At 48.6% G+C, this 17,958-nt stretch overlaps 1 protein-coding gene across 1 annotated transcript in view; it reads right to left on the reverse strand.

The window, feature by feature from the left end:
* DNAH1 (dynein axonemal heavy chain 1) overlaps window positions 1–17,958 on the reverse strand; it is a 103,949-nt gene that overhangs the window by 6,335 nt on the left and 79,656 nt on the right. The window contains exons 57-72 of the mRNA XM_067561180.1: window positions 17,282–17,473; window positions 16,602–16,733; window positions 15,886–16,011; window positions 14,447–14,566; window positions 13,142–13,291; window positions 12,620–12,780; window positions 11,748–11,973; window positions 11,463–11,658; window positions 10,135–10,286; window positions 8,198–8,394; window positions 7,789–7,933; window positions 5,454–5,612; window positions 4,530–4,661; window positions 2,130–2,300; window positions 1,383–1,562; window positions 506–682 (exon numbers count right to left, since the gene is read on the reverse strand). Coding sequence (XP_067417281.1) covers window positions 506–682; window positions 1,383–1,562; window positions 2,130–2,300; window positions 4,530–4,661; window positions 5,454–5,612; window positions 7,789–7,933; window positions 8,198–8,394; window positions 10,135–10,286; window positions 11,463–11,658; window positions 11,748–11,973; window positions 12,620–12,780; window positions 13,142–13,291; window positions 14,447–14,566; window positions 15,886–16,011; window positions 16,602–16,733; window positions 17,282–17,473 — 2,616 coding nt within the window. The remainder of the gene's footprint in view (window positions 1–505; window positions 683–1,382; window positions 1,563–2,129; window positions 2,301–4,529; window positions 4,662–5,453; window positions 5,613–7,788; window positions 7,934–8,197; window positions 8,395–10,134; window positions 10,287–11,462; window positions 11,659–11,747; window positions 11,974–12,619; window positions 12,781–13,141; window positions 13,292–14,446; window positions 14,567–15,885; window positions 16,012–16,601; window positions 16,734–17,281; window positions 17,474–17,958) is intronic.

The raw sequence follows: 17,958 nt of genomic DNA on the forward strand, positions 1-17,958 counted from the left end.
TGGTAGGCAAATATTCTAGATAATTTATACTCAAACTACATATTCTTACTTGGGAGAGTCTGACAATAGCTACAAACTCCAGAATCACTCATCTCACTTCTATTGCCACCAGAAGTCCTCAGTAGGAAGTCTTCTATTTGCAGACAGACATACTTGTACTATTGTTATTTATTATTTGTATTACCGTAGTGCCTGGGAGCCTTAGTCCTGGACCAGGACCCCAGTGTGCTAGGTGCTGTACAAACACAGACCAAAGAGACAGTCCCTGCCTCACAGAGCTTACAATTTAAATGGACTCTCTTGCTGTTAGAGGCACATGTGAATCTGATAAAAGGGGAAGATTTGCAGGCTTTTATTACCTTGTACTTTCTGCTGATGAACTGAGACATCACCACGTTCTTACAGAAGATGACCCCCCCATTTGGAGTCTCCGGGTTCCACTGAGCATTCTGCTCTGTCTCTGTGAGGCCAGGAGAACATGTGGCTTTGCTAGCGGAGTACTCACATTAAGATCATAGGTGGTGCTGATCTGTTTGTAGATCCCTGACTCAGAATAAGCAAAATCTTCAGTTAGAACTTCTGGCCTATAGAAATCTTCTAAAATATTCATGATGCAGCGCCTGTCCCAGTCATCTGTTACTCGGCCGCCATAATTGATCTCGCCAGCTGTATACTTTAGAACCTGCAAAGAAAAATGGAAGAGAGCGTCACCCTAGAAGCGACATCCCACGCCAAAGAGCTAGTTGCAAATGTCCAGCTAGCCCATGAACTTGAATCTCAGCAGGAAAGGAAGTGAAGGATGACTTGGTTAACCGTTGGGATAATCTGTCTGGCTGCATGCTCTGTTATACATTTCTAATCCATCGCATGAGGGAAATTACTGCTGGGAACAAGCCTGCAATGGTAGGGATATACATTACTGCATGCAACATCACTACATTTATATGGTTCTTGGACTTGGGAGTGGTAAGGCAGTCATTTGAGGGGCACTCCAGCGAACATAGGGACCCACCAGAAGCCTAGGGATGGCCAAAGAATGGATGGAGCCCCATGGAATGGGAGTTATGACATTCCACTCAGGTTCTGCAGATCAGGGCTTGTATAGTTTGCTGCTCCTGGACTTGTGTGAGACTGCAAACAATTCCATTCAACTTTCCACAACAGTCCAATGGAATGAAACTGAAAACGCAGGCAGATCAAGCTCCTGGAATCCCAGCTCTCCAACCAACATCTCCTAGGCTTCCTCCCATTATTATACACTCTACAGCTTCCCTGGACATTCCCAGCTGTGTATTATTCCCACACCCACGGCCAGAGTACATGCACCAGCCCCCTGTCCAGTGCCCATTCAGAGGGAAGGCAGACCAGCTCTCCATTCCCACCTTGTATGGGATGTCTGCATATTCATTCAAGAACATCTTTAACTGGCTGATGCAGATGCGGAGGTCTCCATCCGTGAACTCGTATGGGATATTGAACCCCAGTGGCCCAAACTTCCTCCGCTCCAGTGCATTCCCATGGAACAGGCAAAGTGATAGCAGCAAGACCTTAAACTCTGAGATCTACAGGACATGGGGACAGTAAGAGGAGCAAGTGTCATTGACCAGTGGTTGGCTTTTATGGAGATCGATTTTGGATGGGATATGTATTCTCGTAGGCACATCGACAGGTGGAAAGCTGAAGTGCCTAACTTGCTGATTTATTAATGCTGACAAGGAGCCTGAAAGTATGGAACACCGGCTCCGGCTATGCCATTTGGGAGAGTCATGGGCCAACATTTTCAAATTTCGGTGTCTAAAGTTATGATCCTACATAAGGATATGAGGGTGAATGTTAGATATCCCAATTTGACAAGGCAGGCCATGCTATGGCTAATAGGCGGCCACAGAGGCAACCTTGTCTGGTGAGAAATAAAGCTAGTTCCTTTTTGAAGCATGTGACAGAACCCATAATACCGAGGTTCCACGCCAGGAGAGCTGCAGAGCATGGGAGAGGAATACTCAGCCAGTAAGGTCCAAAACCCTTCAGCAGAAGCCAGTGTGTTCCTCAGTGATCCAAGGGCAGCGGGGAGAGTAATGCTAGCAAATGGGTCGAGGCAGAGAGCTGGGGGAAAAGGACGGGGCTCTTACCTTGGAGCAGGAGTTCAGGAAGTCATCACTCAGGCTAAGGTAGGACTTCAGCAGATTAGCCTTGACCCCTCGTGGGGGCTCAATGGTCATCTTGGAGCCATTCTGGAGGATGGACACTGGGAACTGGTTACTGGGTAAACTGGTAAGCCAGAGGCGAAAGTCACGGTGCACCTAGATAATTAAAGGGACAGCAAGTGCACTGAGGTTACGTTTAAGATACGCATTTACTAAAGAAGTTTAGTGCAAGCTTTCCTAGCTGTAGGTCCCTCCGCCCTCACGACCAAGCAACAAACCTCTCCAGAGGATCCCTTCCTCCTGAGATCTCCTGTGCTCAGAACCTCTGGAAACTCTTTCAGCAGAGATGCCCTGCTCGCCTTCCCAGCCCCGTAAAAGGCTTTTCTGCTGACAATTAGACTTATAACACTTAGCACTCAGTTACCAAGATGCGTGGCCCCTTGCTAGTTCCCAAAGTTCCAATACAATTCAATAGGCTGCCTGCCACATTTTAGAAAGGGTCTTATAAATGAATTAGGTAATCCAAGAGGTAGAAAAATGTAATTGCTGTCACATGGTGGGCACATATCTGGTGGTCATCGCCAGGCTGGATGTAGATGCTGGAAGTGGTACTGTTTTTCTATATCACATGTGAACAGTTTGGAGGTCCGAGAGCAAAAACATTCAGACAGAGTCAGAGAACAAAGATGATATGACAGTCTAGGAGGTAATTACATCTTTGCTTTTTGATGGCTTCATAAATTAGGACCACTGCTTTGAATTCATGACATGGACAGACCTGACCTAAGCAGAGAGTTATTGAAGAACCAAGCAGTAGGTGAATCAAGTTGTCCTTGCTCAGTATCACTAGCAAGATTTGAAGGTAGGTAACTGCAGTTCAACCCCACTGCAGCTTTTTCAGAGTCAGCAGCCTGTCTCTCTCTGGTATCTTTACTGCACTGCGGGAAGAAGCAAACACCTCTGGATAAGGTGGGCATGAGCTGTTTGCTACGAAGAACAAAACAAGTGAGAAACCACCACCAACAATGGCCTTCTTCGGGCAACACCTGAAACATGCAAATTACTAGCCATACATAGAATTATGTATCTTCAGCTGTCCCCTGTCAACAATGGATGGGCAATAGAGAGCACAGGGCATCTTATTCCTGCTCCAGAAGCCATCCTGGTCTTTGTGCAATGTGACCGTGAAAGCACCTGTGCAACAAGGACATGCAAATGCCACAGGGAGAGAGAGAGTGGGTGTGGGGGTGGGTGGTGGTGCATGCAACTGTGAGAGTGACAAGAATAGCAACAGAGCATTGAATGCAGCAGACACAGCTTCTGTGGGGGAGTAGAAATGGTTCAACTATCTGCAAATTGCTGTGACTACTTATCGCTCAAGGCGGTGTTGCAATAAACAGTCAATAGCTCAGATTTAGATGTAAGGGTTATACAAGAGTGTATGGTTATATTTTGTTATTCAGAGACAACGTTTATACAAGACAGTTTACTGTTATATAAGTAGTTTACATGTATTGTCATATTCAGTGATAGAACGATAATTACAATTGTACCAGGTATGCTTTAGACCTATGTCTCTGGCTAAGCAGATAACATCAAAAATGTTTTATAATTAGGGTGTAGGTCTCTTATTATCTGCATAGCTTCCTAAAACTAGCAGACAGAAAACATTTTCTCAAACCAGTCCATTTGACAATTAATCCACTGGAAATGGCCCTCATGCTGCTGTGCGCCTTGTAGTGTTGTAAGCAACTACCCGCTTCCTAGAGCTGTTTGTCACAGGGGTGGCTCTGCGAAGAGAGCTCTAGAGTGACAGTGCCTGGCCATCATTCCTCCATCAGGCCAGTAACAGCTGTGACTTTCTTAAGAGGGTTGGGGTCACATAGAAGCTACATTCTGACCCCAGACTGGAAACGTCAGCGAGTGATTATGGCAGTAAAGGGGTGATGGCTCCTAGAACCAGGCAAATGAGTGACAAGGACTGCAGTGCAATGTTCCATTACAGGAATGGGAACAGCAGGTGTAACTGGAAAGCAAGGTAATGATGGAGTGAGCTTACTTAACGGGACGGGCGGAGGAGGAGCAATTAGAAAGTGATGTCAGTGAGTGATATATGAAAAGGTAAGTACTAAGTATTGTTAATACTGGGCTGGAGGAGGAGGTGTGTGCACAGGGCAGCAGTGCATCATGGGATTGGTAAACCAGATCCTGCAAATAGACAGCTGGCCCTGGCCACACTGAATGGGTGTGGGAAAAGAGATCACAGGATAAGGTAAGATAGTCTCCTTCCTAGTCCAGAGCAGAGGAGGCTGGGCAAAGCTGTGGAATAAAACTGCAGGCGGCGATTCAAGAACACGTGTGTGCGTGTGTGTCTCTCTCTCTCACCTTGTCAGGGTTGATGCTCTCAATAAGTCTCTCCAGCGAAGGCATCCAGCTCGGGGCGAGGTGGCAGTTCTGGAAGAAGACCCACTTCCCACGCTCCATAGCGCTTCGCATCATAGCCTCGGCTCGGGGGCCCTGCGGAAGAAAACCAAGAGCAGTCTGTACTCAGGGATGGGGTTCAGCTTGAACTGGTGGGCTACACGGGTAGGACAGCCACCGTTTTGGCCAAGACCGAGGATTGAAGTGGGGCCATACAGAGCTAGAAGCCCCAGTCTCTGCATCTCGTACTAAAGAACCAGGCGCTGTAGTTGGGCTGTAACAGTCTCGCTCCTCAGTGGATCAGGCACAGTGGGGAATGCTTAACACACTGCCCAGTGGGTTACACATACATTTGTCCCCTTCTTCATCACTGGAGTTCCCCAACTTACCATGCCTACTGTCTGCCATGTTTGTTGGAAGGCCTGTATGTGATGACAGCGCTCAAAGCCGCTCAGACCATTTCAGCTACATTTCCACTCCACAGTTGGTCTGACACCCCTATGAACCTAATGGTAAAATTCCAGCCAAACCCCTGTCTTAGAAAAGCATCTCCCCAAGAGAAGAGGGACCCAGGCCGCAATTAATTCTATGCCTGCTGCTTAGAAGTTAGTTTTGCTTGCCACAGCCCCTGGCCCACTTGTGGCCCCAGTTCCAGGCCCAACTGTGGTCCCAGCTCCCGGCCACAGTCTCGGCCTCCCGTGTCTGTCCGCGGGCCCCCGGAGCCCCCGGTCTCCAGGGCCTCAGCTCCCACCCCACACCCAGCCTCGATTCCCAGTATTTTCAGAATGCTGGGCTAGGATTTGGTTTTCCTAGAGCTGGGTAAGTAAACCCTTGCGTATGGAGATGACTATGTTGCTCAGAATGAGTGCAGGGGAACCAGTGGCTTACCTGACCCTGGCCCAGGGAAATAGCCGACAGCTTCTTGGAGAACTTCATTTCTTCAGCAAATTTGTAGAGATCAGCAGCTGGGTCTGTCCCAGGGGAGAGCACGAATATCAAAGGGGTAGTGGAGGTGGATTCTTTGAACACTGCAGTGAGGTCTGAAGTCTGAAAGACAGGAATGCTTCTCGCTTAGAGGAGTAACTGATGACCTGTGCTGGGGAGGGCAAGAAAAAGGAAATGCATTCTCTCAGGTCCAATGGACCGCCTCTGCCCCTACGATCACTGTCATGTCTGAGGAGTGGAAATAATCTGTTCTACAGCCAGGTCTCTAACCCAGATAACGCTTCAGGAGGCCCCATGCAGAGAGGCCTTTGCTTCGCTTCTTCCATTTTTAACTCATTTGCCCCTGTATCCCTTGGGGCCTGATCCAAAGCTCAGCAAAGCCAAAGGGCGTCTCCATTCATTGCGCTGGGCTCTTCCTTAGTTCATTCGAACTCCCTCCTCCTTTCTCTGCATCGCTCGCTCAGCCTATGGGCAATGTGCCATTGCTTGGTCCCATCACTGAAGCCCCTCTGAAAATCAGGCCCCTTATATATGGATTTAGGTGCCTAACTCTGGAGGGCCAGATCTGAAGATTCTGGCCTGATGTGTAACTAACTAGTTTAAAATGCTCCTGCCGTGAAATTGACTAGACAGCCAACCCCATGTAAGGGATGTTAGGGCACTGCATTGCTCTAACTACACCGACCTAAGCCTTACACCTCTCGTGGAGGTGGCGTTATGATGGCGATGTAGCAGGACACTTACATCAGTGGGAGGAAGGCTGTGTTGTAGACACTGACATCATTATGTTGACCTAACTGTGTAGTGTAGACCAGCCCCTTAGTGTTCTGCCCTGGCTCTGTCAGGGCTTTGACACGGGGGACCCATCTGATAAGAGGTTCAAATCCCACCTTTGGATGCTGACTGGCATTTAGGTGCATAAACGGGATACTTAGGCCTGTTCTACACTGGCACTACATTATTCCACTATAACTATGGCACTCGGGGGTTCGACTGTTCACAAATATAGGCTATGTCTACACTTATGGCAGCCTGTAGCATCCAGGTAGCACACGTGTAGCTACATACCGCAGTGAAAGCCAGCAGCAGAGGGGAGAGGCTCTGGCAGCAGGATGCTATACTGCTAACAATAGTAGCATGGACGGGGAAGGTGCTGGTGGAGTGCGTAGAGACCCGTGTTGAGTACATATCCTAGTAACTCAGGATCTCTACCCTACTCACCTAAGCCGGGCATCGCTATCTACACCCCTGCTAGCTGGGCATGCAGCGTCTCTACTCTTCACACAGCTGTAATTGTAGACGTACCTTGAGTTAGATTGGCACGACCCATCGTATAGAGGCAGGTATGAAGATGCCTTGTCGCTGTACTGGTTATTTCCCTTCCCGCATGAGAACAGCTATCCTGGTATAAAACAACTTTATAGCAGTATACATGCACCCACACTAGGGGGTTGTGCCACCTGAATTATCCTGGTATAGGTAAAGCAGTACAGCTTTCTAGAGCAGACAAGGCCATAGATGCCTAAGTGCTGATTTGCGCTTCCAAGTGATCTATTAAGGATGCTGCATCCGAAAACTCTGCTCTGCACAGTGTTGATGATGATAATTACTTTGCATTCCTATGGCACCTTTCACGCCCCCATCTCAAATGGCTTTAAAAAGTTGACAAGTATCTACCTTTTCCAGATGGGGAAACAGAGGCACACATCATTCCAGTGATGTGCTCAAGTTCTCAGAGCAATGTGGAGAACAAAATCTGCCTTCTGCCTCCCTAACTTCCGCTGTAACCTCCAGCCAGGCCACCTCTCGGTCTGCTTTTGATCCTACAGGGTAGTTTTCAGTGAACGGCTGTTAGTTACAGATTAAGGGTAATTCTGAGATTAAAGGGCAGCGGGTGGATCTCACCATCACCATTCAAAGAGTGCAGACAGTCTGGCAGGAGGATAGAGCACTGGACTGGGACTCAGGAGGTGTGGATTCGATGCCTGGCTCTGCCGCTGGCCTGCTGACGTTGGCCAAGTCACTTCACTGCTCTGTGCCTCGGTTTCCCCATTAGCAAAATGGGGATAATGATACTGCCGTGCTTTACAAAGGGCTTTGAGATCTACTAATAAGAGCTAGGTATTATCTAAAACTAGAGATGTTGTACAGCATCCATTTAAAGCATCTGCCCCTAGCCCGGCTGACACGATCACGGGCAGCGTGCAGTCGGTTTGTATTATTCCTATCCATTCTCAATGGAAATGCCTTCCGCTGTGGCATTATCTTGGTTACTTACTTGCGGTTCAATAAAGCGTTGGTCCAGATTCCTGGCCACAAAGTCCTGCATGGCATTGGTGACCTTATCCCCTCGCAGGCAGCGTAGGACCAGCAGCTTCTGGAAGGAGTCCAGCTGGCTGTCCCACTTCCCAGGCAGGGGCTCTCTGCAAGGGAATGACACGCTGACTTTGGGTTACTCAATGGGGATGGAAAGGATTTAAAATGGATGCCACATACACCAGCCCAAGGAAAACAACTCTCCTAAAAACCACCCAAATATGCACCAAGATCTTCTGAAATCATTTTTGCTCAGTGCCTGGATTTTCAGTGATTCCTCTTCCAAGTGTGTTACTGTGGGAGAAGGATCTGTACTGCCCGCCAAGCAGGGATCAGAATTCAGGTTCACAGAAAAGGGGCGAAGGACTCACCTGTGCGGCTCGGCACTGTCAAAAATTGCCCGGAACTCCTGGACATTGTCCACAAAATCATCCGCAAAGCTGGAGAAATTCTTCAGGTTGCTTAAGGCCAAGATGTCACCCCACGCTCTCTCGTACAGCCACTCGGGAGCTGGGTTCTCTCTCATCATCCTAATGGCACCTCCAGACAGTAGGTATCGCCATTCATCCTGTGGACCACATAGCACACGTCTACAGCCAGCCTGTTTGGCCTTGAAGATCTCAGCTTCATACTGGGGGACACAGTCACTGCTATGTGTAGGCCTTGCTGGAGGTGTAGGCATGAATAACAGCATGAACCAGTGTAGGTTTGGCCTTGGCAGAACAGTGACACACCAGGTGTTAGCTAACCAAGTAAGCACAGGCCTGTCCTGAGAGGACGCTACAGAAACACATCGAGAGCACAAGTAACTCCGCAAACACCTACCTAAGAGATGGTCCAAGAACACAGCGACCCCACCGTAAAGATCAGGAGGGGACGACAGGATAACGATGAGGACATTTGTTCAGATTAGCGGGTACAAGATACAGGATAATAATGACAAGCACACTGACAGTAATACATCACTTGTTTGTGTCAATGTATGAAAGGAGAAGTCACAGGAGGCATATCTTTGTATTGGCCGAGGGGACAGCGTCTTGTTATGCTGACCGAACTGCTACCTTGTCAGGGGCATACATGTGTTAGTGTCCCTGTGACCCTCAGGACAGGAGGCTAGCACCGTGCTTTGCTGACAATAAACCTGGCCAAGCTCCTTCGCCACCGAACTGAGCCTGTGAGCTTTCTTTATAAATCCCATTGAGATCTGCTGAATATCATGAATCCCGCTGAGATCAGTTGCAGCTGCACTCTCCGCTCCTGAAACCAGCAGAGCTAGCAGCAATAGCAACACCGCGCAGCATTAACAACGCTATGTTAAAGAAACAAAAGTCCTACAGTAACTTCATGCTGTGTTGCTGCGCCTTACCGTTCAAATCCAACAGACGCAAGTGGTAAGTGACAGAGTGTACAGCAAGACAGATCTGACTATACAGTCACAGGGTCAGAGCATTAGATTTCCTCCACAATGCACCTCAATCCTTACCTCCTGGGACAATCTCTCTCGGATTTGAGAAAGTCTATTAGATTCCCTAGAGACCCTACGACAGGACTGGCAAACAGGTGGTTAACTGCCTGCTGCAGAGGCCTGGGTTCTGATTGCAGGGAAAGGGGATCCAGTGTTAGGCTCACACAGCAGCAATACCTAAAGTAGAAAGCTCCCTACTACACAAGGAAAGGAAAGAAAAGAAAGGACACTGACATGAACCAGATGCTAACTTGGAAAGGAAAACGCAAGACTTACTTTGTTTAGCCCATTTTCTGTAAAATCCCTTCTCTTTAGCTAGATTCATCTTGATCTTTCTGGAAGCAAAGCTCTCTATGAAAGCCCAATCCTTGCAAACCCCTGGTTATTTAAGTGCGGTAGGACACTCTACCACCTGCCAAACCTCTTGTGCGGCGATGAAAAGCTGTTTCAATGGGACAGACAGCAGATCATCCACGAAAGCCAGAATTTATCACCCTGAATTCCCTTCATTTTCATCACAGCCAAATACCGTAGAAAGGTGTGTGCTGTAGACTACATTACTCAGAAGAGACCCCTGGAGATCTAACTAGTGTTTTGATGTATGAACATTTGGAAGATTCAGAACATCAGCCAGGTCCTAATAGATGACCGGATGAGTAACTCTTCCCTTATGAATAGAAACTTGGACAGATAATCCAAATAATCAGACCCTGCTGGAGAACCATCTGTACAGACAAAGTACACTGTCTCCTAGTTTCAGGAGTAGGAGCAGTTTGGACTTTGGCTGTCACTGGAAATCCTCTTATTTAAACAGATGAGGGAGACTGTTTGTTGTTTACCCACCATGTTGATTTTCCCTTCATTCATCATGATCCTGACGCACAGGAGAAAGGCAAACATGAGCTTGTGCTTCTCAAAGAGACTGCGGCACACGTTGCTGTAGAGACTGAAGGTGAGGTAATTGTTTATGTTCACTATCCGCTTCTTCAGGGTGTCTGAAAAGAGCCAGGCACAAACACAGCAATGCCGAGAGTGAAGGAAGAAGGACCTACATTCAATACCAACACGGCCCTTTGCCAGCCGGGATCTGGGTATGTTTCAGTGTATGAGTTGACACAGGTAAACTATGCAGGGAGCTCCAGTCTTTATCTCATTCCCACTATCAGTCTCAGCTTCCTTCAGATCTGGCCCAGGAAAGTTTGTTTCTTCATGAGGAACAATGAGGTATCCAAACCTTAGGGTACTAAGATTTGGCCCATTATAAATACACTTACAATATTTCTGTTAAGCACAGGTACAAAGAGTATTGCAGTGGTGTGTTAATTAACTGCACCCCCTCTTTGTATCTTGGCATGCATCTGGCCATGATATCTGTGCTCTTCCTGGGATGACAGCAAAGTGACTGGGGGAGGTGCTGGGGGAGGTGAATTTACTCTTGCCATCAGTTTCAAGTTTACTCTGTGCTGCCAGTATTTCAAATGCTCTGATCCACGAAATTCAGTATTTCTAATTAACAGGAGCAGTCTGACCAGAAATTAAACATCTTCGCATGGGACAGGTCTAGTGGTCCAGAGGCAGGGAAAAGTGCTGTCAGAGAGTGGATCGGAGCTCCTCTGCTGAGGACTTCCTGTTGATGGACACTGGAGGGAGAGAACTGGTAGATGCCTAGGCTCTGGGAGGGGCTCAAAGAGCTTAATAAAGTTTACTGCATGGGAAAAGCAATGACCAGATGAAGGAGCAGAGTCTCTGATTGGTAAGGACAAGCTGCTTTCCTCTCTTTTGTACCTGGTACTAATTTGGCCCTTCAGAAGAGAACCACTGGAGGAAAACGAGTGCTCCCAGCCAGAGAGAATTCTCTCATGCGGGCTATGGCAAGCTGGTTGACATAGGATGCCTCCATGTCTTGTCTTGAACTACAGCTTTATGTATCTCAAAAGAGAAGGAACTTTTGAGCTTGATGGCAATGGGACCCTGTTCAAGCAACTCTGGCAGTAAACAACTAGGGCCAGATTTAGACCTGATATAAGCAAGTTCAGTGGAGATGCCACCACTACACTAGGGCTGAATTTGTCCCCGGGTGTTGAGCAAAGAAATGCAATGATCACATTTTCACAGCAGCAAGCTTTCCCTTTGAGGGGGTGCCCATCTGCACCCTAATCCTTCGGGGGTACCTGCTCTCTCGGAGTTTGCGATTCCAGACAAGAAGATGTTGAGGAACCACTCGAGTGAATACTGATACATGGGGTCAACGTTGGAGAGGTCAGAGACGCAGAAGTAAAGGATCTGAGTGCGGACAGCGACGGGCACATACTCCAGACGAGTGATGTCAATGTCTTTTTCTGTCTGCTCTGCTATCTTCACTTTGGCCTGTGGGAACATTCAGAGGCATCACAGCTGCACAGTTTAAGGCTCCTGTAAACTGACCCGGGCTGGGTGTGTGTGAATCAGTCACTTACCTGGATTTCCCCTGCTTTTAGCTTGGATGCCTCCAGCACTTTGATGAGTTCTAAGTCATCGACCGGATTTCCCTCGGAAGAGCTCAGCCGGTACAGGATCTGATCCTCTATCTCCTTCAGCTCTTGTCGCATCTTGGCGTTGCTAATGATCAGCTGGTTCTTGGCCTCTTCTAAGTCTGGTCGCTCCTCAGCTACCACTTGTCCCAGCAACTGGTCTTCCAAGCCACTGTAACAAAACCTGAGGGTGTTATAGCTGGGATGCCAGACCTTTCCCAGCAGCAAGCAGTGGGATCACACCAATTGGGTTCAGGACAACTGATAATTCACGCTTTTGAGAGCCCTGCAGATGCAGCATCTAACCTGCAAACTAAAGCAGCTGCTGATGAGGAATGAGGTCAGCACTAACAACCTTACGGGAGATGGAACAACTGAAAGGGAAAGGGAAGATCGAGATGAACAGCTTTAAGCGAAAGCTATCAGGACAGTGTCTGCCGAGGAGGGGAGGGGAAACACACAAAATGTAAAGGAACGTAAATGTCACATCTCCTCTGGAGCCACACGGTGCAACTATCTATGGCACATATATGGCCCCCATCACTAAATACCTGAGTGCCTCGCAACACCCCGCTGTGGTAGAGAAAAGCTATTATCTTTATGAAGCACAGAGGAACTAAGTGACTTGCCCAAGGTTAGGAAGTCTGTGGCAGCGCAGGGATTTGAACACAGGTCTCCAGAGTTGCAGGCTAGCACCTTGAGCACGGGACCATCCTTACCCACTCCATGTTGAATTTGATTTCTATGGTTCAGGAGTAGGAGAGAGGCCAATGTTTGCAACAGTTCAGTGGCTACTGGTACAAAGGGTGAGCCGTTACCTGGGAGAGAGGGTGAAGTTAATCAGCGTGAGCTTGGTGGAGATCTCTGGTGTGTAGTGGGGGTTGGGCAGATTGGTGGTGATGTACATTTTGAAGTCCTCATGGTACGGAATAACTGTATCTCCCAGTTTCAGTACTGTGTTGCCTTGCTGTTTGTAGGTCTGTCAAGAGAGGGACAAGCACAATGCAGGTTGGAGCGTCTACGTTTAAAAATCATAGATGTGTTGAGACCCAGCTAAAGAGGGAGTCACATGATTGACCTGGCTCCACTGCATGCTGGCTACCAGAGGCTGGCTAGATAAAGATTTTCAAAGCCGTCTAGGAGATTTAGAGGCCCAATTTCCATTAATTTGTACTGAGCATCTAAATTCCTTACCTCCAAAATCTCAACCTTACCAGACACGTTCCCACTAAGAGAGAACAAAGCTGTACTTCATGCCAGCACTGGAGAGCCCACTCCACCCTAGTTCCAGGCTAGCCAGGCTTCCTGCTGATCTCATCAGACAAACAGAAGGGAAGAACCTGTTTCAGCAAGACAGGCTCGAGAGCTGGATCCAGTTCCTCCCCTACATTCTCCAGCAGGAATGGCTTCCCGAAGCGAATGGAGTTCTCCAAGCTGCGCAGAAAATCCCGGTCGCTCAGTTTAGCCACCTCCAAACCGTTCTCCTTCTCCTGCAGGACAACATGGTGAGAGAGAGTCTAGAGGGCGTAGGTGTGAACAAAGGGAAGCCAAACGGCTTATGAACTGAACCAACAACATGCTGCTGCAACATTAGGATTGCAAATACAAAAAACCCATACGTACAAAAGCTTCATCTGTGCTACCTGACTTGCATATCATGGCCTTGTGTCAGAGTTAGCAAATGCCCAGTCAGCGCAAGACGGCCAAGGTAGCATGGGTATGTTCTGCATTTCCTTACTTCCTACATTGCTGGAATCCCTTCACCTGCAGTGCTCGGGGGCCCAGAGAGCTGGGAGCTGCCAGGGGAAGAGGAGCTAGAAAGACTGCATAGCTCATGCCTCTGATTAGCCTGCAAGGCAGGAGCAGGTGGGATACAGGAGCCTCCAGGGAGTGGAAGAGCAGCTGCTAAATCTCCTCCCCCTTGCCCCACCCCGGAACTAAAGGGCTGCTGCTGCTGCTTTAAAGCACCAAAGGCGCTTTTTAGAAACACTCCACTCAGACAGCAATGTGAGCAGGCCAGAGAGAACAAACTGCCACCTGGCAGGTGAGCAGAAGACCCCGTGAGTGCTTTTGATCTAATAATAATACCCAGCGCTTTACACAAAAGGGCAGCATCATTATCCGATGGGGGAAACTGAGCAGTTAAAGTGAGTTGCCCAAAGACACCCAACAGGCCAGGTCTCCTGGGTCCCAGTCCAGCACATTAGTCACTAGGCCGCACTGTCTCTCAAAGCCTGCAATGAGCTGGGACCTATTGGACAGACTTCCTCCAGGAGTGATCAGCGAGGCCCTGAACTCTTCTCCCACCTTACTGCTAAGTAACCTGAATCTGTGGACCTTTAAGGTAAGCTGCAAAGCCCATCTATTCTGCCTGACGCTGGGCGAGGTGTGGCAGTGACGGGCTGTATTTTTAACTTGTTCTTCTCCAGCTTCTCTGAACATCCAACCCCATGGGATTGAAGGCCTCTTTCTACACAGTTCCAGACAGAGTCTGTTGTAAAAGGAAGGAAAGAACGAGAGGAGGAGGAGAAAAGATAGAAGGAACCATTGGGAATCTTCAGACCCTGAGGCTAGAGCAATGGAAAGATCCCACCTGTACCAGCAAATTTGGCTACCCCCTTGTCAAGAGTGGAAGAAGCCCTTACCAAGTTCTTGATCCATTTGTTGGCTTGTCCCTGGGGGTCTATGAAGTGAGTCCAGCGCTGTGAAAACTGTGTTATTACGCCGTTCTCCACAGACAGGGTGTCATTGGGCAAACCAGCAATCTGATCGCAGCCAAAAGAGCACATCAGATGTCTCACAGCAACTGTTTATTACAACGTAGGCATTCTTTCCTACCACAGTTCAGTGTTTGATAAACTGCAGCGCTATCCATCTGTCAGCACGTTCCCGTCTGACACATGCATCTGAGCAACACACACGGGTCTGATACACACTGGACTCAGAACCTGGCCAACTACAAACGCACTTAAACACTGTTGCAGCTAGCAAGGCTCAAACAATGCTTCTCCGAGCAGGGAGGACAGTGAGAAACGTGCTAGATAAACCATGTCATAGGCTAGATTCCCACGCATGGTTTGAACACAGCACTCACACCAAAATTCCCTTTCCCCATGACCAGGGAAGCTGCGTTAACATCTTGCTAGCACCAGCAGTGTTTAAACATGATCTGGTCTTGCTTTTGTGGTAGGAACCATGCCATGCCAAGCCATGTCACAGACAACGGGGCCAGACCCTCCACCATGCTGAAGTTCCTTTACGCTGCTCAAAGCAGCTGTAAAGTCCCCATAACTAGGCACTTTAGGATTCCCACTGTGAAGGGGGATCTCTGGCTGGCGTAGAGCACAGGGGGTGTAGCCAAGGAAAAGGCACCTGGCCTATACATCCCTATGTCACTGTCCTGCCAGCGAGAACAGCCTCTGGAAGCCATGGGCATCTGGTGCAGAGAGACCCTCATGCTGCTCTGATGTATGCCAGGGGCAGGCCTGGCAGCTGGCTGATACCAAGATTAAATGTGGCTTAAAATCACTTTTGAACTGGCCTTGCTGAGAGCAGCTCAGGATTTGGGTCCAGGGCTTTGGCTTCGTTCCATAATACACGGTTACGTGGCCTGGTCTCCTTCACAGAGGCAAAGCCAAACTGTTAGAACGTGGCCAAGGCACTACAATGCTGTAGGGTAGGTGGGAACCTGTTATCATTCTAGACAGGCAACCCATACACACGATGCAGTTAGTTCACAGGACAAGACGGGGCTGATTTTCCTTTTTATTATACTAGGACTGCCTGGGGAGAGAACCTCTTCCAGATACTTGCTTTCGGAACAAGCAATAAGACAGCATGGTATTAGTTACTGCTGCACTGCTCTTTTCAGTGCCCTACATAACTGGCCTTTGGCTGCTCCTGCTGGATCACCTGCTGGGATCTCTGGGATCTCTCCCTTGGCCAATCCTGCCAGGGACCTAAACTCTTTGCGTTGTCCCTGGCATTGTCCTTTAGTTTGCTGGTTTTCATTGCACAGATGTTCCGAATGGATTAGCACTATACAATGCATCCGTTTGCATCACGGCTCTTGGCTACCACATACCTGCCATGATCGGATTTTCACTGGGTCTCCCAGAGTGCTTATCAAGTTTGGTTCCTTGGTGTGCGGGACATCATGTTCCTCCAGTTTCTTTAGCCAGTCCTCACACAGTGCTGTGCGGTACTGACCCTGCCAAGAGGCGCAAAGCTCCGTTAGCTAGACACTAGTGTGAATTATGCATTGGTGTGATTTGCTTTTAAAAATCCACCCTCCTCTGGCTGATCACATTCAAATTCAGATCCAGGGCTCAGCCTAACTTCTTCACACAGCAAAGGGAGAGAGACCAAGGGGAAAACGGAGGCCCATTTCCCTGGTTGCTGCACTCATGCTTCACAGCTGGGCCTCTACAGGGTTTAGATTTGCTGGGGACATCCTTGGAATTGCATCAGAAATTTTCCCTTTGACAGCCAAGCAGAGAATATGCTTTTGGGAACCCCATGGGCAGTCAGATTACTAGTTGAATTGGGCAGTTGTAATGAGCCTGACAATTCCTGGGCACCAGACAGAGTTCTGTGCTGTAACACTAGCACAATTTAAACTTCAATGCAACTGCCTTGGCATTGTGGAGATGTGAATGTCACTCAATGATCTGCTTTTCCCTTCAGGTTTTGGAAGCTGATCTATCAATAAAGAGTGGCTGAATTATTGACCCTTGGATTAAGAGGGGTGTAAAACTGTACTCAGCTTCCGGCAAGAAAGAGTTCCTGTTATCTGCTTACTGTGAAAGGACCCAGGTATGCCACGAAGCCAGCTGAAATCAGCACATCTCCTGCGATATTGTTGATCATATAATCCAGGTTCTGAACTGTGTCCTGCCAACGCACCTTCTCATCTGCCAGGCCATTAATTAACTGTGGAATAGACACACACAGCAGATTACCAGCCAGCTGTCTCATAGCACAACCCCGTTCCTATGACCCACATCCCGATGAGGAGCGTCACAGATGAACAGTGACCAGAGCTTTGGCCCTAGCTGTGCCACAGCTCCAAGAACTCTTTTAAACTATGACCAGCTGCAATGACCCCCCCACCCTAGGTGCTGTGTATCGCCAGGGCTTAGTGATGCTCTGGTCATGCCCCTGGCCTATCTCAGGCACACTCTCTACACTGTGGCTGGGAAGGGAGGTGGTGAAAAACAGCTTTGTCACCCAGGGATTCTCCCATGCCAGAGCAATCTCCAGCTGGGTATTTAAACTGGCTTCCTAACCCCTTTGTGTTGTCACAGTTGGGGCCAGGATCCTGTTGCTGGCATGAGTTGTATGGCAGAAAATGCCCTTAGAAGCAGCACACAGAGATGGGACCTTTATCATTAGCCCCTTAGGCCCCCGAGCAGCATGTCTCATATGCCAAAAGCACGATTGCCATGGAATTGGCATCAGAACTTGGCTCCATCCCTTACCTTGTCTGCCCGGCCCAACCTCTGCTCACACAGCTCACACTTCATCTCCAGTTCCTCCTTCTTGGCGATGCAGCCCCTGTACTTGGCCTGCAGGGTGGCAATGCCATCCTCCACTTCTCTCAGGCGATCCTTGGCTTCATCAAGGATCTTCTGAGTGACCTGTAGGTCCTCTTCTGCCTCCCGCAAGGCTTGCTGTGAAAAGACATGACGCATTGGAACTTCAGATCCCTCGTGTGTGAGCAGATTTCCACCACCAAGGGAGAGGGCTTGGAGCTGGTCTATATTCATGAGAAACTACCTAGGCTCTTCATGCTATGCAGTCAGAATTCAGTATCCTCACCCCTGAATGCTAGGCACCTAAATAAATGGCCTGAGGTTCAAAGATGCTGAGCATTCCCAGCTCCCTCTGAAACCACTGGGGGAAAGGGCGGAGGGCCCAGTACCTTTCAAGGTCAGGTCTATCAAGATTAACCACTGGCCACTAGGAGCCTCATCTGCTGTTAGTCTGAACCACAGACATGAGTTAAGCCCCTAGGTGACTTGTTCAAACTGTTACTTTTCCCCCCTCTGAAATCCTGACTCTGCAGAGCAAACAGACTATAAACCATAGTGACAAATGTATGTCTGGGGGGCTCTAACCAGGAAACATGGTGCCAAGAAAACCAAGATCTCTCCAA

The sequence above is a fragment of the Emydura macquarii genome, unplaced genomic scaffold, assembly GCF_026122565.2.
Source record: "Emydura macquarii macquarii isolate MOO-44397 ecotype Brisbane River unplaced genomic scaffold, CSIRO-AGI_Emac_v2 contig_2369, whole genome shotgun sequence".
Lineage (NCBI taxonomy): Eukaryota > Metazoa > Chordata > Testudines > Chelidae > Emydura > Emydura macquarii.